A 13,983-nucleotide genomic window follows, 5' to 3' on the forward strand; every position below is an offset into this window, starting at 1 on the left:
TCTTATCTGTATCCTCTCATGGTGTACAATGTCTTTAACTACATGTTTCATTCTTCTTTCAAATTGTATGAATCAACTACCAGGTAATGTTTTCCAAATATGTCTCAATATTTTTATTAAATGTTAAAGCTAGATATGGATAATGGTTTGAACTTACAGAGAAAAGTGGAACAGCATGCTTGATACACTGGGTAAGTCTGTCTACACAATCTGGGTCTGTTGCCTGGAATCAAATTGAAATCACAAATTAAGGTACATTAATACTCTGATAAGAGAGGTAACTCTTTATATGAAAAAAATATCTATCATCCCTTTATAAAGAAAGTGGGCGCACTAGATGGGCAGTCGGCAGGAATCATTGACACGAAACAATTCAGATTTAAATGTCCAAGCACCATGTAGTTTCAGTACATATCTTATACAATGAACCTAGAAACTTCATGAGAATGGATTTCTGTCTCAAGTTTGTTTATTTGTAAATGATTTATTTCAATTAAAAGGTGTTATGAAAGATAAATTATATGCTGGATACATTTGATAGACTAAAATAGAACTCTAACACTAAATGATTAGTTTTCAAATGCACTGAAAATATTGAATGTAACAGAACGATCGAAATTGCCATCTTTTTATTATCATTATTATTCAATATTTTTTCATCAGGTGTTACTTTGTAGTTACAAGTTCATGTATGTTTATTTCTAAATGGGAACGTTAGCACTATAAATTACAATACATGTATGTGAACGCATTGAAAAAATAAAACAATTAATATAAAATAATTTATAAAGCATAATTTGCAACTTTATTCAAGTAGTATTTTTTCACTACCAATTCAAAAATTTCAAGCAAAAAAATAAATAAATAAAAAATCACTTTATTTGAACCTAAAATGCTGCTTCGATAGGGCTCGAATCCAGCAACAAACCAATGTACCTACCGCGGGACACCATGCGTAGCTAGTATTTAAATCATTATTTAAAGCCAAAGCCCTGTACAATTGGACTTTGTCAATTTACTACCAGAAAATAAATGGAAAAAGTTTAGATTTTGGTATTTTTGGGTCGTCTCTACATTTTTTAAACAACTGGAATAAATTTTACGGTTAAAAATACACTGATAACGCATTTAAAATTCATGGAGAAAAGACCCAGAAACAACAAAATTAATGAAAAACGGCTATAAAAGAGTCGATTTTTGCATCATTTGACTCGTATAGCTATTTTCAGGTGCATATTCAAATAAAATCATATTTAACTGAATATTTGCCCATTTTACATTCACCTAAGACACAGTCATTAGCTACGTTTTGAAAGAAATGTATAAATCAATGATATTTTTTAATTCTTTTTATGAGCCACAATTCCTGCCGAATCGCCATCTAAAGCGTCCACTTTCTTTGTCAAGTTGAAGTGTCTTTTTTGTCCAATTTTGAGCTGTAAGCCATGCTATAATTGTTTGAATTTAACTAAGAATTTATTTTTCTTTGGAAAATTATAAGAGTTACAGCATTATTTTATTTTGAGTGAGCAGAGGGCTTATGAACCTTAATTTAGCTACATTTGTATCAATTATATTTATATCAATCTCTATGGCAAAAAAAAACAACACTTTGTTTTCTTTATATTTACAGTATCTGTACTGAACATAAGCCAGACAGGTTATGGTTCATAACAAATGAATTCAAATCTACAATTGGATCTTTACAGATGAGAGAGAGGTAAATCAAGAGGTAATTAATCTTCTAAATTTAGAATTCTATACCTCAAAAGGTTGGTCCAATTCTGCTTGTTCTGTCACAATGTCTACCAGCTGTTGCCTCCCTTGGACTGTTGTCATGGTTTTCTGACATTTCAGGATCTCCATTATAGCAATAAACTCATCTTTAGTAACATCTTGTAGCACCTGATTAGAGAGAAGAAAATATGTTAACTGTGAAGTCACAAATTTTTGTTGGGGGTTAATTTTCATTTTTGAGGTATGAAGAGATCCATGAATTCATGTCCTCAACGAAATGTAAAATGTTACATTCATAACTACTCAACGATTCATCCACAAAATCAAATCCCCACATACCAAGAGTTTTTCCTCAAACCATGAAAATTTGACCCCACAAAATTATGTCATTTTACAGTATTTCATACACAAAAATGTAACACATCGGCATCAAAGAGATACTGTTGCAGTACATTTTTTTAGCATGCACAATATGAAGAAAATTGATTTTTGAACCAAGCCAAATATAATATGTTTACTGTATAACTCTCCACAAATACGGTTTACATCAATTTACATAGGAAGCAGAATTGACAACACGGTTATGGTTGGAATCAACCCAGTTGTTGCAGGAGCTATTTTCAACTTACTTTCTTGCACATGTTGATGAGTAATTCTTCAGAATGGCTGTCAAATGTGTCCTCTGGTAGAGTTCGGATCTTAGCTCCCAAAAATTTGATTGCTTTCTCTCGTACAGTTTCATCATCTCCCAAAATCTGACCAAAGATTCCCTCTAATGCACCTATTGATGTAACAGAAAAATGTATTTTTTTCACATTATTACAATAATTGAAAAAAAAGATAAATAATTTCTATACACAAAACTATACTTCCTCTATATTTCGAGATTTAATGATTGCACTTTTTTTTCAACAGAGGATATTTTATGTTTAGACAGAATATGGATACATTGGTTTATCTGTCTGTCAGTAGTGAATTGTTTAGTTATATTAATAAATGACATAGACAATAAATTTGGATAAGATAAATCTGTCCATCTAATATGGAAAACCTTTAAAAGACATTCACCTTATAAACTATTTCACTATTCTAATTAAAATGCAATTATCGATGTACCTTTAGAATCAAATTTGAAGAGTGATATAAATGAGCTTTGTATAAGACTGTTCTCTGTAGCATCATCTGTCCCCATCAGCTGTGTCAGGGCAGAGGCAATCTTTGAGACCTGGTCAGGGGCTGACTTACACAAAGTCGGCAAGTCTTTAATGGCTTGTTTACGTGTCTGGAAATAAGATGAAATAAAGGACTGTTATAAGTTGGTTCAGTTCTATTTCCTCTAAGTAATACATCCTACATCCAAAGACTTGACAATACAATCATTCATTTTGAAACGGGAGAAGAGAAATGCTGTGGACCAGATCGGGATTTGAACTTGGGCCCCCTCAACATCCAGTCAGGTGCTCTAACGACTGAGCTATCTGGCCACTGGCAATCAAACCCAGCTGACTGCCACAATTTGTTAAGATAACTCGAATATACATACCATTGCATCATCATCTTCACACAAATCAAACATAGCATTAATGGCTGTCCCTGCATGATTTGGAAAGTACTTGAAGAAGCGAGTGATGAACTGTGATGCCAATCTCTTTTCCCCAGGTCCCCCTTTTGTAGCACTAAGAATGGACAGGTACTCCTTTTCATGCTTTAAAAAGAAAAAAAAGAAACTTATAGCGAGCGCAGCGAGCGTCGCGAAGCGACGCTCGCGAAGCGAGCTCAATAGACTAACGTGTATGAACAGAGGAAATTCGGATTGAAATCTGTACATACGTCAGCGAAATTTCTCTGTGAAACCTTCCCAGAATTCCCGCACTACCCAATGACCTTTGCGCGAATAAATCAAAAATAGTGAAAAAATTAAAGGAACATTGTTTCTTACCGAAATCTTAACGAAATGATTTTGCCTTACCTTATTCAAAAATATACCCCCATGACACAACACCGGCCTTCACCTTGCCCTTCGGAAATGATACAAATGACGTCACCGGAAACTTACGAATTTTGACGAAGTTATGTCGGTTGCTTCCGTGAAACTCGGCTTCAACAAAGCAACTTACATGAAAAGAACAATTTATTAATGCAATCGTTTCTCCATAAAAATAAAGTTTGCGTTCTAAGTTAACAGAACTTTTTAGCTCATTCTGACGTCAGACTTTTGTCACTTCAACGGTTCGGATATTTACGATTTTGTCGGAAACTTCCGAGAATTTTCGAATCTTGATCCCGATGCTTGGGAAATGATTTCTTTGTTTTTTGTTTTATTCTTTTTGCTTTCTTTTTCTTGAATGATAGACAGTACGTGTGTAGGTTTATGATAGTAAGTAAACTGCGCTCGCCCCAACGGTCACACCGTAAAACATATTATTTTGACATATTGTCCATTAAAATTAAGGTTAGCCAATGAATCTATTTCGATGAAATAACTTTCTAAATCTACTTTCGTTCATGATTTGCACCGGTTGCTCTTGGTCTTTCAACTTCATTGTTCCTACCTGGCCAGCTTTGTCTTTAGCATCTGCAAGAACCCCAAAATCTTTGTACAGTACTTCTATTGTAACCATTTTTGATACTTAAACTATACAGAATGCCATAAAATGAAAATTCTCGATAAAATAAATGGTTTTGAAAAATTTAGATAGCGTGGGTCCAACGACCGGAAGATGATATGCCAAATCGGATTTCTATCCCGATTGCATTCAACAAAGATGTGGCTAATTAACAGTAAAATATCCAAAAGATTATTTTTCTAATTCTTTCAGTAATTCATTAAAATTTTATCACATTTCCTGATATTCAGCCATAGATATTGAAATAATTAAAATTGATATACATTATTCAACAGCAATACCAAGATAGAAATTAATATTTTTAAACAGATTTTAAATGTTTCTCAAATCGGGTTCGACATTCTCCAAATTTCGATCATTCCCGCCATTTTTCTCGGGTTACGTAAGTTGAACATGTAACTTGTAAAACTTCACCGTTTTCGACTAGTTTAAGCTGTATTTTTCATTGATAAAACTAAAAATGAAGACTTGTGCTATCCATTGGTTCCGTAAAGGACTCCGACTTCATGACAATCCAGCATTACTAGCGGCAATTAAGATTGCAGAAGATGTCAAACCTGTCTTCATCCTGGACCCATGGTTTCCCAAGAATGCCAACGTAGGGATAAACAGATGGAGATTTTTGTTACAGACACTACAAAACTTGGATGACAATCTGAAAAAGATAAATTCACGGTAAAGCTTTTTTTAATTTCCTTTTTTAATTTCAAATGGTGCAAAATAGCTAGAATAATCTTGTAAAAATAAGTCATTAATTAAGTGTATGGTCCCAATTAATAAATGAATATATTTTAAAACTAAGCACTTTCTCATATTTTTCATTATGGTAATAATGGGTTTATAATTAATTCAACAAAGTTTACGAATAAGATATTTAGGCCTTTGTTTGGAAACACTTTGACAGTTAATTTAAATGAAAAAGAACATTTGCAAGGCATACTTCACATAATAATCAAATTTCAGTTTCAAGCATTTTTGTTTTAATTTTTCATAAAGACTGTATGTTGTGCGTGGAAAACCTGCAGAAGTGTTTCCCCAGTTATTTAAAGACTGGGGAGTCAGTCACCTGACTTTTGAGGAGGACACAGAACCATATGCTGTAAAGAGGGATGCTGAGATAACGAAGTTAGCAGAACAGCACAAGGTCAAGGTCACTAGTTGTGTCTCTCACACACTATATGACACTCAAAGGTTTGTGACGAAGTAGAATATAGTTGACTTTATCACTGCATACAAGTTGAAAAAGAAATACATGTAACAGTCCAGTCCAATACGAAAGTTCGTAATATTACGAAAAAAACGTAAGATTACGAGAAAGCGTAATATTACAAGTTATCGTAATATAAAACTTATATTACAATTTTTCATAATGTAGTTAAATTACGAATACGCATAATACAGCAGATTGTAGAGACTATATTACGAGTTTTCGTAATCCAAGACAAATTCAAGCATTGCAAGAAATTGAGTGGCGGGTAGCAAAGTATGACGTTTACTACGAGATGTCACGGATGATAACTTGTATGACTCTTACTGAGATTTGAATTCTGTGTATTTCAAGAAGAATGTGCACGAACAGTTGTATTATGAGACGAGGGTGTGATTTTTAGGGTAGACTTCGCAAAAAAAGCAGGGAGTTCGGGTGATATGGATCAATGCTACATGCTTAAGCGAATATTTAAATTTACTGGAAAATTGGTCTTATCCTTGGGAAAATTCCTATAAAAGAATAATAAAAGAAATTGTCCACTCACCCATCGCTGGCGGTACTTTCTTCTTGAATTTCCATGCTTTCTGATAGGCGTAACTGACCAAACTGACCGCGTGCTATCAGTAGATGTGGAATCTGATATATTACTGACATCATACTTTGCTACCCACCACTCAATTTCTTGCAATGCTTGAATTTGTCTTGGATTACGAAAACTCGTAATATAGTCTCTTACAATCTGCAATATTACGCATATTCGTAATTTAACTACATTACGAAAAATTGTAATATAAGTTTTATATTACGATAACTTGTAATATTACACTTTCTCGTAATCTTACATTTTTTCGTAACATTACGAATTTTCGTATTGGACTGGACTGTGTAAATGGATAATTCTTGGAAAATTGGATTCCACAAGCCTGCAGTAAAGATCTTTACATCCCATTCTAGACATTGACTCTGGTAGTTGTCCAAAATTATGCACTTTCTTGAAAGTTTTCTAATTTGAAAAGGATTTTTTGCTGCAATTTGTAGTTAAAGTTAAGGTTAATAGAAAAAAAAAGAAATTATGAACCATTTTTTTCTGGCCAATATCACCCAGATACAAATACCTTAGCTGCAGATCTGTAGCATTATGGTTTTATATATTTGTCTTTGACCATAACGCTACAGATCCCGTAATGCAAAAAAGATGCAATTTATGGCGCAATATTTTTTCTGCACTTTTGGGGAGAATTTCTCCATTTACTAGAACTGGTCAATCAACTACCTTAAACTCCCCAATTCTAGACATATTTTGAGCCAAAATTTATATTTTATCCACCTCCCAACCATTCATAGTTGTCTCTACAGACAATAAACTCGCTTGAAGTGAATTTTCAGCAATCTAAAAAATAATTTTAATCAAGCGAATTTATCATTTAATTGTAAAGACGACTATAAAGGGTTAGGAGATGGATAAAATATACAGATTAGTTAAATAATGTGCTTAGAATTAGGGAGGAAAAGGTACTTAATTGACAAATGCGAAAGTGGGGAAATTCTCCCCAAAAGTACGCAAAATATTTTGCGCTGTAAATTGCACCTTTTTTACATTACGGGATCTGAAGCGTTATGGTCAAAGACAAATATATTAAACCAAGACGCTATAGATCTGCAGCTACAAATACCTGTACTTCTATGATCAAGTAAAACAAAATTCACTAACTCTGTTTTCAAATATATTATGACATAGAAGCCAACATAAAAAATACTGATGAGTGTTCCCATAAATTATTGCTGAATGACACCTTTAAAACTCTAACTTGATATAGTATGAAAATTAAACAATTTTCCGAGACTGTGGTTCATTTATACATGTGTATTTAAATGGTGGTCTGACTTTATTTTTCATCTGCAGGACAATATCAAAGAATGGTGGAAAGGCTCCTTTAACTTATCAGCGCCTTCAGACTGTATTGTCTAGTCTTGGTCCCCCTCCCAAACCAACTGACAGCCCTACAGGTAGATCTCATAAGATCTTATGTTCTATATCAAGATAAAAATATGAAACCGTATAGAATGTGCCTGTAAAAGAGGAATAATATATATGTAAACAAGAGGCCCATGGGCCACATCGCTCACCTGAGCATTGTGGCTGGAAAAAGAATAAATGGGTTCATTATTGAAAAGTTTAAATCCAAAAGCAGTCCCGACCAATCATGGCTTTGCTATTCTTGAGATGATTTTGTAAAGAATTTTCCTATATACTTGGATTGGCCAGTATGGCCCTGCCCTACCCCCGGGGGTCATGATTTGAACAAACCTAAATCTACACTACCTGAGGATGCTTCCATATAAATATGAGCAATTATGGCTTTGCTATTCTTGAGAAGAAGATTTTTAAAGAATTTTTCTATTAATTCTATGTAAAACTTGCTTCGGACATTTTGTCCCTGACCTACCCCCGGGGGTCATGATTTGAACAAACTTGAATCTACACTACCTGAGGATGCTTCCATATAAATATGAGCAATTATGGCTTTGCTATTCTTGAGAAGATGATTTTTAAAGAATTTTCCTATATGTTTCTATGTAAAACTTGGATTGGCCATTTTGGCCCTGCCCTACCCCGGGGGTCATGATTTGAACAAACTTGAATCTACACTACCTGAGGAAGCTTCCATATAAATATGAGCAATTATGGCTCTGCTATTCTTGAGAAGATGATTTTTCCTATATATTTCTATGTAAAACCTTGATCGGCCATTTTGGCCCCGCCCTACCCTGGGGGGTCATGATTTGAACAAACTTGAATCTACACTACCTGAGGATGCTTCCATATAAATATGAGCAATTATGGCTTTGTGATTCTCAAGAAGAAGATTTTTAAAGAATTTTCCTATATATTTCAATGTAAAATGTTGGTCGGCCATTGTGGCCCCGCCCTATCACCAGGGGGTCATGATTTGAACTTGAATCTACACTATCTGAGGATGCTTCCATATAAATATGAGCAATTACGGCTTTGCTATTCTTCAGAAGAAGATTTTTAAAGAATTTTCCTATATATTTCTATGTAAAATGTTGGTCGGCCATTGTGGCCCCGCCCTATCCCCGGGGGTCATGATTTGAACAAACTTGAATCTACACTACCTGAGGATGCTTCCATATAAATATGAGCAATAAGGCCTCATGGCTTTGTGATTCTTGAGAAGATGATTTTTAAAGAATTTTCCTATATATTTCAATGTAAAATGTTGGTCGGCCATTGTGGTCCCGCCCGACCCCCGGGGGTCATGATTTGAACAAACTTGAATCTATACTACCTGAGGATGCTTCCATATAAATATGAGCAATTATGGCTTTGCTATTCCTGAGAAGAAGATTTTTAAAGAATTTTCCTATATATTTCTATGTAAAACTTTGATCGGCCATTTTGGCCCCCCCTTCCCCCCCCCCCCCCCCCCCCCCCCCCCCCCCGGAGTCATGATTTGAACAAACTTGAATCTACACTACCTGAGGATGTTTCCCCATAAGTTTTATCTTTCCTGGCACAGTGGTTCTTGAGAAGATTTTTAAAACATGCCACCAAATTTTCACTAATTCCCAATTATCTCCCCTTGAATGAGGGCGTGGCCCTTCATTTGAACAAACTTGAATCCCCTTCACCCAAGGATACTTTGTGGCAAGTTTGGTTGAAATTGGCCCAGTGGTTCTTGAGAAGAAGTCAAAAATGTGAAAAGTTTACGGACAGACGGACGCCGGACAAAATGTGATCAGAAAAGCTCACTTGAGCCTTCGGCGCAGGTGAGCTAAAAAGGGATGCTTTAAATCTCTTATCTCTAGATTCAAAATCTAGATTTCAAGGTAGGTGTTCTGAACCACATCCTGCTAAATACTCTGGACATAATTCTCTGTGATATTTTATGCTTTATAGAATGTAAGACTACGACAGAGTCAGATCACGACAAGAAGTACGGAGTTCCCTCCCTTGAGGATCTAGGGAAGTCTGAGGCGGACTGTGGCCCTCTTCTGTTCCCAGGAGGAGAAACAGAGGCCCTGAGGAGAATGGAGTCCATGATTCAGAAAAATGTAATCACTTTATTTGAAAAATTATCTCACATTTAAATTAGGTTTTCATCATTTGGATTGATAAAGTTCTTGTAATTGAAGTGTATAAAGTTTAATGAAATGTTTTTCTTTGACTGTTAATATTGCTGTAGTTTATTGTCATCTACTTTCATTACCTGCCATACTGCAGTGAAATTTGCTAATTTATGTGATAGAATCAATGTAGATAACTGACCATGTTTTCTTTTTAAATGAAATGAATTTTGCAGAACTGGATTTGCACATTTGAGAAACCAAAGACAGAACCTAACACCTTAGAACCAAGTACAACTGTTCTCAGTCCCTATCTAAAGTTTGGTTGTCTGTCTCCTAGACTTTTCTACTACAAACTCCAAGAGGTCTACAGTAAGGCCAAGGTGAAATTTTTTTTTACACATCTTTATAACTTATTTCATTTATAGTATGTTTTTAGAGTGATGTTTGCTTTTTTTAATATTTCATTGAATATAAATTATTGAAATAGCACTTCAGTGAGTATCCTCATGAAAATTCTTTACTCAGTAACTATGTATATAAATGGCTAACTAAGAGATTCTTTAAAGTACTCGGCAGTCCAAAAATCTAAAACAGTTTGTTCTTTTGAAAGAAATGTAAAATTTTGAAAGGTTTTAATCTTTGAATAAAATGCTAATTAACAACTAACAATTAACACAGTGTGTTTTGGGTTTAAAAAGTATTTAAAAGGATGGATCATTGTTTTCTTCATTCTAGTAATTTAACTTTAGAATCATACCTCTGAGCTGAATTTTAATCTTGTTTCTGTGTAGAAGCACACCTCTCCTCCAGTCTCCTTGCACGGTCAGCTGCTGTGGAGGGAATTTTTCTACACTGCTGCAGCAGACACACCTAACTTCAATCAAATGGAGGGAAACCCAGTGTCTAGGCAGATCCCCTGGGACACCAATGAAGTTTATCTGACGGCTTGGAAAGAGGTAAAGCGCAAAAATTGTACAACATGAAAATGTTCTTAAAATTTACTACCAGAAGTCAAAAAAGGCACATTTATATAAGCTCAGTCAATGTATACTTGTGGCTTTGTACATGTAAATCTTATGGGAAAGATCATTCTTTCTATGAGATAGCTATTGACAAATCTTGAAAAAACAATAATTTTATGCCCTGCTTCGAAGAGCGGAGGGCATATTGCTTTGCTGCTGTCTGTCGGTTGGTCAGTCTGTTGGTCTACCGTTTTCTTCGCAGAAGTTGCACATATTGAAATGAAATGAAATTTGGCATACAAATTTATCATAAGAATATCTAGGTCAAGTCTGTTTTTGGTATGATCGGGCCATTTTGGACAGAGTTATGCCCCTTGGACTTAGAAAATTTCCAATTATTTGAAGTTTCTGTTCATTTTCTTTGCTGAGATTGTGCATATATATATATGAAATTTGGTATGCAGATAAATCATTAAAAGGTCTAGGACAAGTTTTTGTTATGGGTACGATCGGACCATTTTAGACAGAGTTATGCCCATTGGATTTAGAAAAAATTCCAATTGTTTGTAGTTTCAGTTAACTTTCTTTGCAGAAGTTTCCGTTAACTTTCTTTGCAGAGGTTGCACATATTGAAATAAAATTTGGTATAGAGATTTATCATAAGAATATGTTAAGTCAAGTTCTGTTCTGGGTATGATCGAGGCATTTCTGACAGAGTTATGTCCCTTGGACTTAGAAAAATTCCAGTTATTTCAGGGGGAGGGGTATAAGTGTTTTACAAGCATCTCGTCATCTAAGTATTGTAGTGTTGTGCCTATGCTATAACACATGCCAAAACACATACAGATACATGAAGAATTCTGATGTTATTATAGGGGAAAACAGGTTATCCATTCATTGATGCCATAATGACTCAGCTACGACAAGAAGGGTGGGTACATCATCTAGCCAGACATGCTGTGGCCTGCTTCTTAACACGGGGGGACCTGTGGATCAGCTGGGAGGAGGGGGAGAAGGTAAGCTGACTACACTAAAGCACTGTTCAGAGACTAGTGGAAGGGTCTTGTTTTTATTGAAATGAATAAATGCTCAGTGGATAATGTGATACACCAACAGAATCAGTTATGTTTGATACCTCCTCAAAAAGATTTTAGTAGAAAAAAATTGCACTGCTTAAATTTAAAAATTTAATTCTTAGCCAATTTGCTTATTTTTATAGAAAACTTGGAAAAGTAAGCAGACAGAAAGCATTGATAGTAATTACTGGTAATTCAAAGCTGAGTGCATTTGTATTTTGATCTTTAGGTTTTTGAGGAGTACCTGTTGGATGCAGACTGGAGCCTGAATGCTGGGAACTGGATGTGGCTCTCAGCCTCCGCCTTCTTTCATCAGTACTTCAGGGTGTACAGTCCTGTTGCATTTGGCAAAAAGACAGATAAAGATGGGAACTATATCAGGTATGACCGTTAGATCAATGGGTCTTCTTAGTGTATCTCAATTGTAAAATGATGTGCAGAATACATATTCTTATTTCTCTTCAAAAGTCATTTTTTATCACCAAGGTAGAGTGGGTAAATGTTAAAATTCATACTTCAATTTCATTCATAACTGCTTTTAACAGTAATTTTAATTATCTAAGTTTTCAATAGTCAAAGGGGCTTGCATGGACACAGTTCCAACTGAATTTTTTGAACCACCTTGAATGTTTACAATTCCTACCTAAGGCATCATCTGATGATAAGCAAAAATTTGAACATCATTTGTTGATTAACAAACGAGATACAGAGCTTAAAGTTCTTCATAATGTAAACAAGGCTTGTACCTTGTTTTTGTTTACATATAGAAAATATCATATTTATAACAAAATGAAATTCAGCAAATCAATAGAAACTGCCGAATCGTATTTAAAACTAACTTTTTATTGAAATTATCTACTTTTAACGAACATATATTAGAATTTTAACCTATGTAAACAAAAACATTACTCAGACCTTGTTTACATAACAAAGGTTTGGAGCTCTAAATCTGTCTTGTATCTCGACGACTGGCTGTTAAATTTTTGATGATCATTAGAAAGATCCTACCGGGGGTAATTAAATATTTGTTAGAATGGAAAAATAAATTTTGAAATTTTAGCTATAACTGTTGAAAATGCATTTTATAATAGGAAAAGTGTTATTCTTTTCCAGGAAATATATTCCCAAACTTAGTAAATATCCAACAATCTATATATATGAGCCATGGAAAGCACCCCTAAAGGTTCAGGAAAAGGCAGGATGCATCATAGGAAAAGACTACCCTAAACCTATTGTGGACCATGATGTAATGAGGAAGAGGAATATAGAAAGAATGGCTAAAGCTTACAGTGCTAATAAATCTGAAAACTCAGGTAAGTATTATAAAGACAGATGACTGTATGAAATGTTTAGTTCTTCTTTCAATATCAAATTTGGTATATATTTTTGTAATCAGGTCAACTTGTTAAATGAATAATATATTGCTATTTGAAGAAGGATATGGATTTACTTCTAATGGAAATTTCCTCTATGAACCAGTGTTCGTGAAAAGAGCTGGTTTGCTCAACAAAAGTTAAAAGTTTGCTTGATACATTTTCAAATAATATAATTTTTTTAGGTGAAAAAGGAAAATCTGGATCAGTTTCCTCTCCCAGCAAGAAAAGAAAATCTGAGTCAAATTCTTCACCTAGCAAGAAAAAGTCAAAAGTGGATTAGAAACAAGCTAAGAAATTCCACAAAAGTTTTCTTAAAAAGTAATGACAGGACATTTTCTGCCAGACTACCTCGACTTGTGTTCATAATTATGATTTAGTGTTGTTTAGTTAGTATGTACTGTAACTATGTAGTTCCTGAGCCTTTTATGTGATGTGAAATAAATTAATTATAATAAAGTCCACTCTTCTTTTCTCCAGCATATCATATAGATCATGCTATAGACCCTTTTCCTATGACATATTTTGTCTAGGAGTTATTCCCCTTAGCCGCCATATTGTATGGCAACATATCCAGATCCCTTCATTATTCAACCAAGTTCAATTTGTTATACTGGTTACTGAGGTAAAGATAGCACTATTTTTCTTATGAATATACAAATGTCAAAGCCTCTATTAATTCATAATTTTAAGATTGTAAATATTTTCCCTTCTACATTTCTTGCATGCATGTTTAAAATTGGTTGCTCAAAGAGGTAAATTCACTACTTTGCCCTACAAAGATGGCGGCTAAGGGGGAATAAATCCTAGGGAAAATATGCCATAGGAAAAGGGTCTATTCTTCCACGAAAAAATTATGCTTAAAGGAAATATGATACTCAGAATCCATTCTTTTATTTATATCCA

At 34.4% G+C, this 13,983-nt stretch overlaps 2 protein-coding genes across 2 annotated transcripts; one reads left to right on the plus strand and one right to left on the minus strand.

Moving 5' to 3' along the window:
- Positions 1–157: 157 nt before the first annotated feature.
- LOC134279242 (apoptosis inhibitor 5-like) lies at positions 158–4,475 on the minus strand (the record flags this gene model as incomplete). Its single annotated transcript, XM_062761599.1, has 6 exons — positions 4,290–4,475; positions 3,281–3,442; positions 2,854–3,019; positions 2,367–2,518; positions 1,765–1,905; positions 158–223 (listed from the first exon to the last, which is right to left on the minus strand). Coding segments are annotated over exons 1-6 (756 nt in total), but the record flags the coding sequence as incomplete, so codon positions are not given.
- A 276-nt stretch (positions 4,476–4,751) lies between these two features.
- Positions 4,752–13,437, plus strand: LOC134279269 (cryptochrome-1-like). The gene is made up of 10 exons (XM_062761626.1): positions 4,752–5,039; positions 5,361–5,555; positions 7,478–7,581; positions 9,497–9,651; positions 9,900–10,046; positions 10,458–10,622; positions 11,504–11,644; positions 11,934–12,085; positions 12,818–13,017; positions 13,263–13,437. The coding sequence occupies exons 1-10, from the start codon at positions 4,825–4,827 to the stop codon at positions 13,358–13,360; spliced, it is 1,572 nt and encodes a 523-aa protein (XP_062617610.1). The 5' UTR covers positions 4,752–4,824; the 3' UTR covers positions 13,361–13,437.
- The last annotated feature ends 546 nt before the right edge of the window (positions 13,438–13,983 follow it).

The sequence above is a fragment of the Saccostrea cucullata genome, unplaced genomic scaffold (assembly GCF_032062105.1).
Source record: "Saccostrea cucullata isolate Sc308-1 unplaced genomic scaffold, CSIRO_AGI_Scuc_v1 ctg2943, whole genome shotgun sequence".
In the NCBI taxonomy this organism is placed as follows: domain Eukaryota; kingdom Metazoa; phylum Mollusca; class Bivalvia; order Ostreida; family Ostreidae; genus Saccostrea; species Saccostrea cuccullata.

Excerpts from the sequence above, each read along its gene's own strand:
- LOC134279269 (XM_062761626.1), top strand. The coding sequence starts at position 4,825 with ATGAAGACTTGTGCTATCCATTGGTTCCGTAAAGGACTCCGACTTCAT. Across the intron at positions 5,556-7,477 it reads ACACTATATGACACTCAAAG|GACAATATCAAAGAATGGTG; the intron begins GTTTGTGACGAA and ends TTTCATCTGCAG. Across the intron at positions 7,582-9,496 it reads ACCAACTGACAGCCCTACAG|AATGTAAGACTACGACAGAG; the intron begins GTAGATCTCATA and ends TATGCTTTATAG.